The 13,111-nt window shown below is 42.0% G+C and overlaps 2 protein-coding genes across 2 annotated transcripts in view; one reads left to right on the top strand and one right to left on the bottom strand.

Moving 5' to 3' along the window:
• Positions 1-1,749, bottom strand: part of poc1a (POC1 centriolar protein A) — a 43,901-nt gene extending 42,152 nt beyond the window's left edge. Inside the window, exon 1 of the mRNA XM_080460944.1 lies at positions 1,551-1,749. Within this exon, the coding sequence (XP_080317070.1) occupies positions 1,551-1,565 (15 nt within the window). The 5' untranslated portion in view covers positions 1,566-1,749. The remainder of the gene's footprint in view (positions 1-1,550) is intronic.
• On the top strand, positions 154-950 carry b9d2 (B9 domain containing 2). Its single transcript, XM_080460945.1, has one exon. It carries the CDS (start codon positions 275-277, stop codon positions 800-802), a length of 528 nt encoding a protein of 175 aa, XP_080317071.1. The 5' UTR covers positions 154-274; the 3' UTR covers positions 803-950.
• Positions 1,750-13,111: the final 11,362 nt, after the last annotated feature.

The following is a 13,111-nucleotide window of genomic DNA, read 5'->3' as shown; positions in this document are numbered from 1 at the left end:
GTCCATAACAATTATCACGATGCATAAAGTGACTTTTCCGATGTTTTAGATCTATTTGAGAAAGCGGGCGGGGAAGTTGAAACGAGGCTGTGTGCCTGTCAGACTAAACACGGGGTTGTTTTCACTCAGGCGCCAGCAGGGCAGCCTGTTGTCAAGGAGACACGGTGCCGCTTGGCTGGTAGCGGCTAGCCGAGCACGGGTCGTTACCCACCGGGCTGAGAAAACCGGGGGAGTCCCGGTGCTGCATGTCCCGGTACCAGAGGGCGCGTTCACCATGGCAGAGCTGCACATTATCGGACAAATTGTCGGGGCGAGCGGCTTCCCGAGTAGCAGCCTGTTCTGCAAATGGGGGGTTCACACGGGAGGAGCATGGCGGCTCTTGTCGGGGCTGAAGAGCGGCCAGACCCAGGTGGATATCCCGCAGACGGGGGACATGGCCTACTGGAGCCACCCCATCGACCTGCACTACGCCACCAAGGGACTCCAGGGCTGGCCGAAGCTTCACCTCCAGGTGTGGCGCCAGGACTCGTTCGGCCGCTGCGAGCTGTACGGGTACGGCTACTGCCACGTCCCGTCCAGCCCGGGACACCACCGGGTGAGCTGCGTGACCTGGAGGCCGCTCGGCTCCTGGCAGGAGCAGCTCGCGCAGATGTTTGTCGGCGGGGGTCCGCAGCTCCGCAGCCCGGACCTGATCCACAGCGGGGCGGACAGATACCGGCTGCACACCGAGGCCATGGGCACCGTGGAGCTGGAGCTGGGAGTCATTCTCAGACACTTCGACAGCTATGGCGTCGAGACCTGAGGCAACTTCCTCCAAGGATTGATTTTATGCAGATTAACCATTTTTTTTTTTTCATTCATAATTAAAAAATATGTATATACATTTTGTGAACTACGTTTGTTTTTGTATACAATAGGCAACTCTTTATACACAAATAAAAACGACAATGGCAACGAAGCCCGCTTGTTTTTGGTGGATGTGTTTCTTTTTTTTTTTTTTTTACATATGTAGTGTTTCAAAATATTCACAAATAAACAGTGTGTATTTTCTATTTTCTGGATCCAATCATAGGCAAATATTTCTAAGTTAAATTAATTTTACATGCATGTCTGAGGATTATGGGAGGAACCCAGAGAAAACAAGCGTTTACATAAAAAACCTAACTTTCTCTGAGGCGAGAGTGCTTCATGTTAAACCACTGTATTTAGGATTATTTCAATCAGTGATGTTTTTATGTGTTGGTTTGGGAAATGCATGGAGCATTCACATTTCCACTAAAGCCATCAATGCAAATTTGTGAAAAATCCCCTTATAACAGTGTTGACATTAATACTCTGTATTAACTTTACAGGTGGTAACTATGGAAGCATGAGTATATTTAGTACTGAGAAGTCGGCAGGGCCGTCATCACTCAAGAATATTTCTAAATCACAGGACAAATCGGAAAAAAAAAAAAATCATAAATAACTTTTCCTCACAGACAGGAATCTGTGGGGGGAAACTACACATGAGAAACGAGCTTCACTGCTCCGGTAACAAGTGCACTCACCAGAGCCGAAGTCATCTTTTTTTTTTTTTTTTTTTCAGAATTCGGAGTCAAACACCCGATGAGAACAATTTGTCTCTTTTCAAACTGTTGTTATAAATGTATAACTTAACTCCGATTCGGTGTCAGGAGGAGAAACGATGCACAGCGGCTTCCCGTTAGCTCCCCGGTGTGCTAACGTTAGCCTCCAGTTAGCCGGTTCAGTTTACGCGCCGCTAACGGGCGCCTCGTCGCTCTTAAAGGGACAGTGTCTGTTTAAGGACGTGTGGTAACACAGTCTCGCCACCAGGTGTCAGCAGTGGCGCATTGAACCGACAGAGGTTATTTTTCCATGTTAAGTAAATGGGGGGAAAGGTTGCGCCAGATAAGGGCATTATATCTGTATCAAACCTGCAGAGTTATGGGGGGACCATCCAACAAAACTGTTGGCCGACAGATCCAATAACTTACAGGACACCAGAACCATACAATACGATCATAGGAAGGCACAAACTAGTCCCAAAGAGGCACCACAAGTCCCCAAAGTGACCCTACATGACTCCAAAGAAAGGTCAAATGCAGTCAGAGAAGCATAAAGTTGCCACAATACAGTGATGAATATTCTACAAATACCAATTCTGTTAAGTTATTCACACACGAGCATTCACCATGTGTATATTTGTTGTGTATACCACAGAGAAACTAACCAACAGCAAAAGTCATATAACAAGCACAGAGATGAAAAGTCACCTTAAAGTCAGGCAACCTACCACAAAGTGATATATAATTGACCACAGAGAGGCGCTAAATCATCATAAATGTACAGGAAACTACCATAAACTTCCCCAAAAAATGAGATGCAGAATCTCAGTTGCATATAATTTAATAGAAAGGGCGGAGGTGCTTAAACAAATCATGAGACAGTGAGGCAGTTATTCATCTGCCTTGTGGTATTTAATGATGTTTGTTATAATGATGGAGCATAAACCAGCTGAAATACTTTAAATCCACATGATTCTGTGGTTTTGGACGCATCGCCTGGTCGGCAATCTCACAGCTGCATGTTGTCACCTGAAGTTTCTTCACCCGATCACATGATTTCTCCTCCAGTTTAACTCTGTTTTAAAAATTACTGCCTATGAAGTCCTGAAATGAAGTAATTCACATTACCGTGTGGCTGCAACGGTTTAAATCTCGGTCAGGAGAAATGGTTAAATGAAATGTCATGGATACGATATCTGTTTTGACTTTGAGTCACTGTCAGCTCAAGCTTTGCCTAAATCCATTGTGAGCTGTCTCAGCTGTAATGTTGCTTTGTCATATGATGAACAATTCAAACCACAAACACTGGAATAATTTCCCCTAGTCTGTCTGGATTTGAAGAGCATTTCGAGCCACAATCGTGATGTTTTTGTCAGATGGAGTCATGTTTCTGTTTCGGGAATCATGAAAATAGGCATCAAAAAGTGAAGAAAAAAAACAAGATTTATTGATTTAAAATGTAAATGAAAGCCCGGAATAATGTATTTATATTAAAATATGTACACGTGAGGCAGCAATAAGACACAACGACACTGTTTGTTTTCTCCTTTATCTTTTTAAGAAAATTCCATCCTGTCGTCACGTGACAGGACCAGCTGATGGTAAATGTCATTATTTCCAGTACACGTTGATCATAGAATAAGAAAGGAGGAAGAGAAACAGATCAGAGAGCTGGAATCTAATCAAACAAATCCTTCATTATCCTCAGTCCAAAAAAATAGATCCAGTGTCAACTCTTGACACGCCCGTGTAATTCGAACACACCCAGGTAAATCTCCACTGTGCACTGATAGACTTCAAGGTTACACCGCAGTGAATGATCACACTTTCCTTTTTATCTAAAGGTTGAACATTTATTACTCTTTAACGGAAGCATGACACTAGATCAGGGGGAAATAATTTGGTCTTTCGGTCATCTGTAATCTTATCTCCCTTTACATTACACATTTACCCGGGCTCATGAAGATTTTCATGTTTTCTACCGTCATCTCTGTTTGCTGTCTTTTTTTGTCATAGTTTATTATCAACTACACGATTTTTTAATAATTTTTTTAATGTCAAAAATTCATGTATGTTTTCACAGATCAGTGGGAACCTTGACACCATGAAATTCTAATTCTAAACAATGAGTTACAGCTCTCCTCCGTATCATTGGTTTTGACTACTTGACTTGTCATTATGACACAAATCTTTTTAAAAGTCAGTCGCAGTATTATCTATATTTGCCGATTAAAGTCAGGAAACATAAATTCAGGCTTTGCTAAACCAGGCTAATCACAGATGCAATACCTTTTAATTGAGTATTTATTGTGTTGTTTTTCATTTCATATTTGCAGCTAACTCTAAAAACCTTTTTTTTTTCCTTTTAAAATCTGTATCCGTGGAGAAAATGCATAAAAAAACAAAAAACGAAGGCCCTGTTTACTAAAGTAAAAATGCATAGTTTTTGCCCTTTTAATTTCAGAAGAGATTTGTTTTTACGTTGCAGAAACCAGGAAAACTATGTAGTTTTCACAGAGGGCCACTAGTGGGTGCTGTTGGTGGTTTTTGTAATGAAACTATACACACCTGTGTGCAAAAAAAACAATATATATTGTATCTATACACGTGAACAATGGTGAGCACATGGACATTCGTATGGACCGACGGCCATGTTGGATTGCTATTGTCGCTGTCAACTTTAAAGGTGGTTTTGAAAAAGCGTACGTTTTTGCAAAATGTTTCGCAATTTGTACAGAAAATGAATACAATCTGGACATAAAGCCAATTTTAATTATATTTTCCGGTGCGAAATACAGTGAATTGTACAAGGATGTTCTCTTGATTGTAGTGTTTTTCAAACTTTTCCATGTTTTTACAAAATAAACCCAGCCGGCATGGCTTAGAGGCTCAGGCTGTGTCAGCTTGACTGTAGTGTGACGTCTGCTAGTCTTAAGAAAACTGTGTCAATGGTGTCTTTAAAAAAAAAAGAACATTTTCAACTCGCTTTGTCTTTTCAATGGGCTGAATTGGAGCCTCTTGCAAGTCGGTTTTAATCCCACGGGCCTGATAGTTTTGACTCTCCTAATCTAACTGATGAACGTCATATTTAACCAATATGAATTCAATCATTTGCCGATGAAGCATTTAAATATCTAAATATATTAATTGAATGTGGATGAGGTGTTTCAAATATGCAGGTAGGGCCAATCGAAGGAATTTTGTCAAGGCAACATGACACACAGTCGAGTCGAGATACGGACACTTGAGAGGTCAAGCCGATGGATTCAGACATGCACACAAACATCAGGCAGACAAAGGATCGATAGGTCATGCAGGACAAAAGCAAGAGCAGGGGTGACACAGTGGTGCAGTGGTTAAGCACTGTTCACCCTGAGTGGGGTTTGCATGTTGCACATGTGTCAGCATTGACTTTCACAGTGTCGTCCACAGATTTGTTGGATTCAATTGCCTGTGGTCGCGCGGTCACCTCTCAGAGAGAAAACGCCTCCGTTAAATCTACCAGCCAATAACGCTTTACTTTGTGGAGTTTGCATTTCCTCCCTGTGCCCTTGTGTACAGTACTATCTTCAGTGAAGCACCCTTGCAAAGAGATAGCCGCAGCTCCTTGTTAAAGTCATGATTGGTCAACTGATATAAGGCCCCGTTTGCTCGACAAGTTTTTTTAAAATTTGCGTTTCAAATTTACATTTTGAATTTGATTTTTGTTTCCACAGAAGCGGCAGAAACACTTAAAACGATGTAGTTAGCATGTCAGGCCATGAGTTGGCGCTGTCGTTTGACTTTGTAATGAAACCAGACACAAATGCAGAACAATCCACTATAAACATTAACAATGGGAGAACACGGACATTTGTATGGACAGACGACCAAGTCAGATTATTATTGTGGTGACTGTCAAAATAAAAGCACCAAGTCCCAGGAGAATATGGAGTCACGACTCAGCAAGCAGCATTTTAGAAAGGTTGTGTTTTTCCGGTTTACACAGAGCGTTTTCATTTCACCCCCGTTTCCACGGAGACGGAGCATCGGTTTTTAAAAATTTGCGTCTTAAAGGGGACATATCATGCTAAATCCACTTTTTTAGCCCTTAAATGCATTTTGTTGTATATTTAGAGTGTTTAGAAGTACAGAAAAGTTCAAAGTAGTCTCTTCAGGTGCTCCGTTGATATCTTTATATTCTGTTTTGGTCATATTTTGCGATCGGTTTCGATTTTTCTATTCTCTATTACGTTTTTTGAACAATGACGTCACAGTATTCTCAGCGGAACTGCCAAATTAGGACATCGACATTTCGAGCAATCCGCCATTTTTGTTTCTCGCTGCGATTTTGTAGTCCAACCGAAGTTACGAGAGGATAAGTCGAAATGTTCGGTTGTTGGATGTAGTAACCCACAAGCTTCTCCCAGCATCAGAACCTTTTCGAAGTGCCTGGTTGAGTTTTATTTTTCACAGAAATGTACCCACATCTGTGGGTAAGGTCATTTTTGTGTGCGCGAATCACTTTAAGGACGACTGCTTCAGCAACCTCCGCCAGTATAAAGAAGGATTTGCCGAAAGACTTCGTCTGATTGAGCGGTCAGTTCCTTCTATCTATGGAGACGACGAACAGAGTACTTCGGTAAGCTGTATATAACGCTAAAAAGTGTGATGATAAGACGTCCCTCATTGTTTTGTTAGCATTAGCAGTTGCACCGTCTTCATATGTTAGCGCTGTGTGCTCGTTTTAGATTATAATGTAACTTCTGTGTTAAATAGTCGTTGTAATACAGGCAGTATTGTAGTAGTGGGCATGGATGGAGAAGTTAGTGTAAATATAGTAACACACCATTGCGTTACATCCATATGAAGACGTTGTTCTTCAGGTGCATCATGGTCATTTTCATCTCGCTCCGCCGGGTCCGACTCTGGCTCCAACATGTATGGCTGGATGGACAAATCTTCCGTTGTTGACATTTTGTAAATAATGTGTGAATATAAAGTTTCTGCGCCGCTAGATAATTGTATCTGTTCTATCAAACTACAAAGATGGCCGAACAGGGTGACGTTGAACCGAGTGTCACCTCTGCAACCTGGAGAGGAGGCGGGGTATGAAGTGTCTCATTTGCATTTGAAGAGACCGCCCCAAAACGAGTTGCTCTCAGAAGCACATCAGAAAAGGGGTAGAAAAGGGGCCTGTGGAGCTCTAATAATGAGGAATTCAGACCCAAGCATTGCAGTTTCGCGTTGTATAGACCACAACTGTATGATTTATATGTAAAAAGGAAGGATTTAAAAGCATGATATGTCTCCTTTAAGAGGCTCCGAGTGCCGTTGCGGTGTAAGCAGATGCCCGAAACGCAACGAGGGGCCTAAGTCACTCTCGTGTTTCCCTCATCGGTTGAGAAAATGTCCGACGCACAGAATCATTTTGCTCCCCTGAAACTTCCTGTGTTTTCACAACAACAACAACAACAACCACCATTTCCCTCTTGAGAATGATTATCTGGGCTCGACGTTTGTCCACTGAATTTCTCCAGATGACGGCGCGCTAGAGGTGAGATTTGTGGTCTGAAGTGTCACAAGCTGCAGCATGTTTAGATCTGAGTCAGTCCAACAGGTGATGAAGGGTGGTTTTTTTTTGTTTTTGTTTTTTTACTGCTCTTTACAGTCAGTAGGTTGTTATGTAACAAACCGGCTGTGTGACAGGAATATTCTTCGGCACACCTCATACATGTCTGCTCCTTTTGCTTTCATTAAGTCTCCGTTCAACTGGGTTTTATTTTTAGAGGCTCATTGTGTCTCAAGAATGAGGAAATGCAACAACTTCTGGGTTCACCGGAGCAGACCGACCCGCATCACCGCTTTGATTTCTGATATAACACGGCTTGGTTCAACAAGCCAAAGAATGCAAAATAAGGAAGTCAATCTGAAAACACGACCGCCCGTCCCCGAAGGCTCATTAAACACACTGGCTTTTGATTATGATAACCGAAAACTGAGAGGGACCAGATGGAGATGGTTTTGTGGCGTACGTAGGAGAAATGATGGCGAAGATGAGCTGGCAGGCAGCAGGCGAAGAGGAAGTCCACTGAGGAACTTCATGGATGAAGAGGACATGCAGGCGGCTGGTGAGAGGAAGGACACAGGAGACAGAAGGCCGTGGAAGAATATGCAGGAAGGAAAAATAATAATGCACTCTGTCCCTGAGAGGCAGGTGCAAATACATCACCTGTCCTGAGCAGATTCCAGCCCTGCAATTAGAAGAGTTTACACCCACACTTCTGTTTAATCATTTTAATTCCTCTAAGCTCTTATTTACATCTGTGCACTGGGCTGGAATTTAGCACTTTTTAAAAAATAAAATGTTGTTTCACACAAAAGACAAAATCAAAAGTTCTTTTGTAAACGAGGAAGTTAGCGTTTGAGTTCTATCGACAGGAGTTTCTATTCTATTTATGTTCTCAGTGGGACAAACTAAAATAACGAGTAAATGATCGTTTATTCTGTAGAAATGGTTTAACCTCTGTCCTCGTGAATTATTTTGTGCCAAAACATTTGGGAAAAGTGCATTTTTGTGTCTGTAGGTCTGCAGTCATTACTGCAAAATGGTAAAAAAAAAAAAATACATCTGACAGGAGTCAAACTGATTTGAAAAGCTGATTTCAAAAAGAATGAAGGACCCAAATCAATGTCGGTATGTAAATGAGGATACCCCCCCGCCCCTCCTCCACCACCACCACCACCACCACCACCACCTCTGCACTGTTTTCCTACAAACTTATATAATACAAAGGTATTTTTTTGGGATGTGACCTTTAACCCTTAATCCCTTAATCCGGTCACTGTGAACGCACGCACTGCATATGCACTGTGTTTATTGTGAGGACGTTTGAGTAAACAAAACAAATGTACAACGAAGTAAAGCAAACATGGGTAAATGGTCTTTGTACCTGGATGCTGTAACAACGAAGTGGAAGCAAAGCAAACAGTTCGATCGACAGGAGCGGAGTTGGGTCATAATGCTGAGGACTGCGATCCCCTCTCAGCCAGAGCGTTATCAAAAGGTTAACACGGTTCATTTGACCAGCGCCCAAAACGGTTTTCAACTAATCTAAAAAGTCAAACAACTGCGTACACTACAATCCTATTTGGTTGGACAATCTTTACTTCAGTTGTGTAATAGGTTTTGAATGAAAGCAGTTTCTTTTATCTGTTGGCCCTCGAACGAAGGTGGAGGACTGCGGTGATTCTTGGCCTCCCCCCCCGGGGAGGAAAACAACCGTCTGACCTGGTTGAGGATTTCGCCTTGAGGCTGTTCTTTGTTTATCAAACACGAGCTGTAACTCTAACTCACTTTCTGAATTATGCAAAAGGAACGGGACGTTTGAGGACGTTAACGCCGGCGCTGGACGGAAACGAGGCAGAAACAGACTTCTGCGCTCGTTTCACCGTTTGGACCGAAACGTCTCATCGACTTACGGGAACTGAAGTCAATCAAGAACCGTGTGAGAAGGAAACCGCGGAAACAAATTCCACGGAGTTTCCAGAAACCTGGTGTGACGGCTTCTGTGGCATTTGTTTAATGGCATGTTACCTCTGCACATCCTTGTTCCTGGTGTGGCTCCAGGGTGAAGTCTGACACGGAAATTCTCTGGGTGTGAAAGGTCGCGACAGTCTGCGCACGCTCAAACAAATAAAGATAACACGCCACTCTTTCACCGAGAACGCTGCAGCGACTACACATCCACCGCAAAGGGATGGTCGAGAAAAGGCCGTCTCTGGTTTTCTGTGTCTCGTCTATCTGGGCCTCCTTGTATCTTGAATCGAGGTCAGTTCATGCGAAAGGGCCAGAACGGGAGAGGAATGTCCAGCTGGGGAACCTGTACGCTGGCCAGTCCACGTCCATCATCAGGCTGCGGCGGCGCTGCTAACCACAACCATCCCGCACCTTGCGAACTAATGCGGGAAACGTTCGTCCAGTCAACTTTGTTCCCTTTTCGTTTTCACTAACAAAAAAAAACCTCACAGTGAATAAGCAAAGCTTTGTCAGAGTGGTTCCTTGTATGTTGCAACCAATGTTGGTGTTTTCCCAAAAGGAAGTGGTCAGAAAACAAAGAATTAATGGGGTGAGGATGAGCACACTTACATTAGATCTCATCGTGTTTGCCTCACAACTGTGGAAGGGTCACTGTAAGAGAATAAAAAAGAAAGAACTGTGAAGTGTGACTGAGGCCATTACCACTCATCACTCAATGCAGACGACTCACAGGGAAAGTCCTGATTGTGATTATTCAGGGGATTTATGACAGATTCCGCTGCAGCAGTAATAGTCAGGCAACTTTACAACTTTACAGAAATAATTGTGCAACAGTCAATGCAAAGATTTTTAATTTTTTTTAAAACATCCACAGACGTGTGTGAAATGCAGTTTCTTTCTTATGTTCAGAAACCATGAGTTTATTTTCTCTGAGGATAAACTCATCGATTGTTTCTCCAGTTTTTCACTGCAAAAGACACGCGTTCAGCTCCAATTCCATCCATTGCTCCTGTGACGCCATATTCTGTGTCACTCTGTTGAAACACTGGTTTTCTTTTTGACCAATTCTTCTTTCTCTTGAACCCGACGCTTCGCCGTTTATTCCCCGGCTGCTGACTTTGCGGGCTCTACTTTGTGTAGACTGCAGACAGTTTTTAAATTCTTCTTTAAAAAATCTTTTTAAATAGATTATACACTTTTGAAGTAAATGCTTAAACTTAGTAGTTTTGGGACAAAAATGAAATAAATGGAGTCAGTTTGTACTGCGTACGGCTCATAAATACAAAAATACAAAAATAATACACTGGTATACTTTAATACATAGTATTATTTATAATTAAAATGTCATGTAAACAGAATGAGTTAAGTATTTTTTAATATTAATAGCATATTAGTGATGCCAACTGTATCACTGCAAAAGCATAAAACAGATAATAGACTCTCAAAATGTTGTTGAAGTTATGATAATCCAGTAAATACATTTTGGTAAATATGAAAAAGATTTATGAATTATACAGACTAGCATTCAGAGAATTTAATGTATTAAACAATAAGCAACCTTTTCATCAAAATACCTTAGTTACACATTGTGTGTTGTGACTGTACCTCATGTCCTTTAATCATTCATTTTGTACTCAGAGTAACTCAGAGTATAAACAGTTTCTACTGTTTATAGTTTTCTGTGTTTGTGTCTGAAACGGCTCGCCCCGGATTGTAAACGAAGCCACAACGTGCCACTTCAACCCACAAAGATCCCGAAAGTATCCCTCAAAATATACGAACTGCAGGCAAACGAGTTTACGGGATGCATGCAGACACACGCGCTGGATACGTCTCCAACCGGCTGAAACAGGGAAGCAGTCACATGATTAAATTCCTGGAGGCCCCAAGGACTCGCAATTACCTCGACCCTGAGAGTGTCGGCGGGGCAGATAATGAGGTCAGTGTCAGAGACAAGGCAGATATCAGCCTCGCATTTCTTATTTCAGAACCATTTTCATTAGTTTGCCATCAGTGTTATGATGGAACAGGACTTTTCTTGTCTTCATTCATTCCAGTTTTGGGCTTTTCTTCGTCTCTCTGATCTGATACGCTTCCAATATGGCTTCATTTCGAATCCCCCAATTCTGTGAAGCCAGCAGACAAAAAACAAAGAAGAAGATTAAATAGAGGAGAAAGAGGGATGGATTGTTTTCAAGCTCCCAGCTGCAACGGAGAGTCGCTCCCTGGAAATATTGAGGAATGTCTCAAGCTTTGAAACTTAATGCTGCTTCGTGTTCTGCTGGACAGACTCCTGATGACACAGATGTTATACTTTAAAAACATCTTCAGGAGAAGAACAGAGAGAACAGTCCAGACATGGTCAGCTGTTCTCCTTCACTTCTGTGTTTTCTGTAAAATACAGAAAGGACCCTTTTTAAAATATCTCTTTTTGATTTAAAAAAAAATTTTCTCTGCGACAGACGGATAATCCCTCGCCCATCAGTTTTATTTTACTTCTTGTGGTTATTTTGATGATGAACAACAGTGTCACAGCCTATTTGGAACTCACTCCGGAGGTCTATTGTCACGCCAACAAACACGCAGGAACATTAAGCAGTGTAGTGGATCGCAGAGTTTGCATGTTCTCCATGTGCTAGTGCAGGTTTAGGTTCTCCGGTTTCCTCCTACTGTGCAGAAATGTGTTTGAGGCCTTATTTACTCAACATTTTCAAGTGAAAATGCATCGTTTTTACGTGCAGACAGTGTTGTTTTCAAAACCATGTCTGTTTACATGGAAACGGCAGAAACACTGAAAACAATGTAACTTTCATGTTGTGCCACTAGTGGGTGCTGTTGTTGGTTTTTGTAATAAAACCACACACGCATGCGCACGGAAGACAATACAATTATAAATATTAATAATCAGAGTACATACATAGATATTCATATGGATGGACAGGCGACCAACTTGGAATGTTATTGCGGTGACTCGCAAAATGAAACCACCAAGTCCCAGGAAGATATGGACCGGGGGTCACGGCACTCTGGAGGAAAACATCGTTGTTATTGTCCATCTACTGAGCTATTTAGTACGGCATGTGCATTATCTGCAAATTCAGAAAAGTTGCTTTTTCCCTATTTTCAACGTTCACTTTCGAGCGCCGCTGTCGAGTAAATGGACAACCAAGATGCAAGAAAGGTTTTCTTTCTTTCCATTTGAAAATGTTGTTTAAATGAAACCCCAAGACTAATAAATGAGGCTTAACTTGCCTGTAAATGTGTACGTGAGTGCGTGTGCACGTGCACGTGTGACAACAATAAAACAGGAAACGTTCCTGCTCCACTGAGTGACAGGTGTCTCTTACCTACAATCGTTTCCTCTGCCACTGTTTATGGTTTCATCAGGCTCTTCCTGTTCTTGTCGTAACGATTCCCTCGGCCCGACCAGTCCAGCAAGATGTTTCCACCTGATCTGAGGCCTGCGGCTCGTGTGCTCATTGTTTCCTGGTTTGACTTGTGGCTGAATACACACGGCCTGAGGCTTTCCTAACAACTATGCGCTTCCCATAAATCTATACATTTCCAAACATAATCCCAAAATAGCACAGGTTTTTTTTTTTCCTCTAATAAGTGTGAAAACCTTTCTTGTAAAACTCAATCAACAGCAGGAATTAGTCTTCCTACATCACTTTGTCGGTTTGTGTTATGGATGCTTCTTGTGGAATACAGTTTGAACTCTACATTTGAACTCTACCAAATGTATTAAGTCTATTAAAACATCAAAATGTGCATTAAATGAGACTTGTGTGTATATCCATGCTCTGAGTAAAAATTTCAGTTAAGAGATTTGAAGTACAGGATCACCTCAGCAACTGAAATTGTGACTCTTAAAAAAGCTCACTAGAGTAAATCCTTGATGACTTTTGTTATCTTGAAGTAATGTCCCGTTGGCTTGTGTGTCTGGTTTCCTACTCTGGAACTTCTGAAGTGCGTGTCAGCATTGTTACCTAGCAGATCAGCCGACTCAGTCAATGCGGGAAGT

The sequence above is a fragment of the Lipophrys pholis genome (assembly GCF_963383615.2).
Source record: "Lipophrys pholis genome assembly, chromosome: 4".
Taxonomy (NCBI): Eukaryota; Metazoa; Chordata; class Actinopteri; order Blenniiformes; family Blenniidae; genus Lipophrys; species Lipophrys pholis.
Note: the sequence above shows the minus strand (reverse complement) of the source record. Positions and strands in the feature narration are given on the sequence as shown.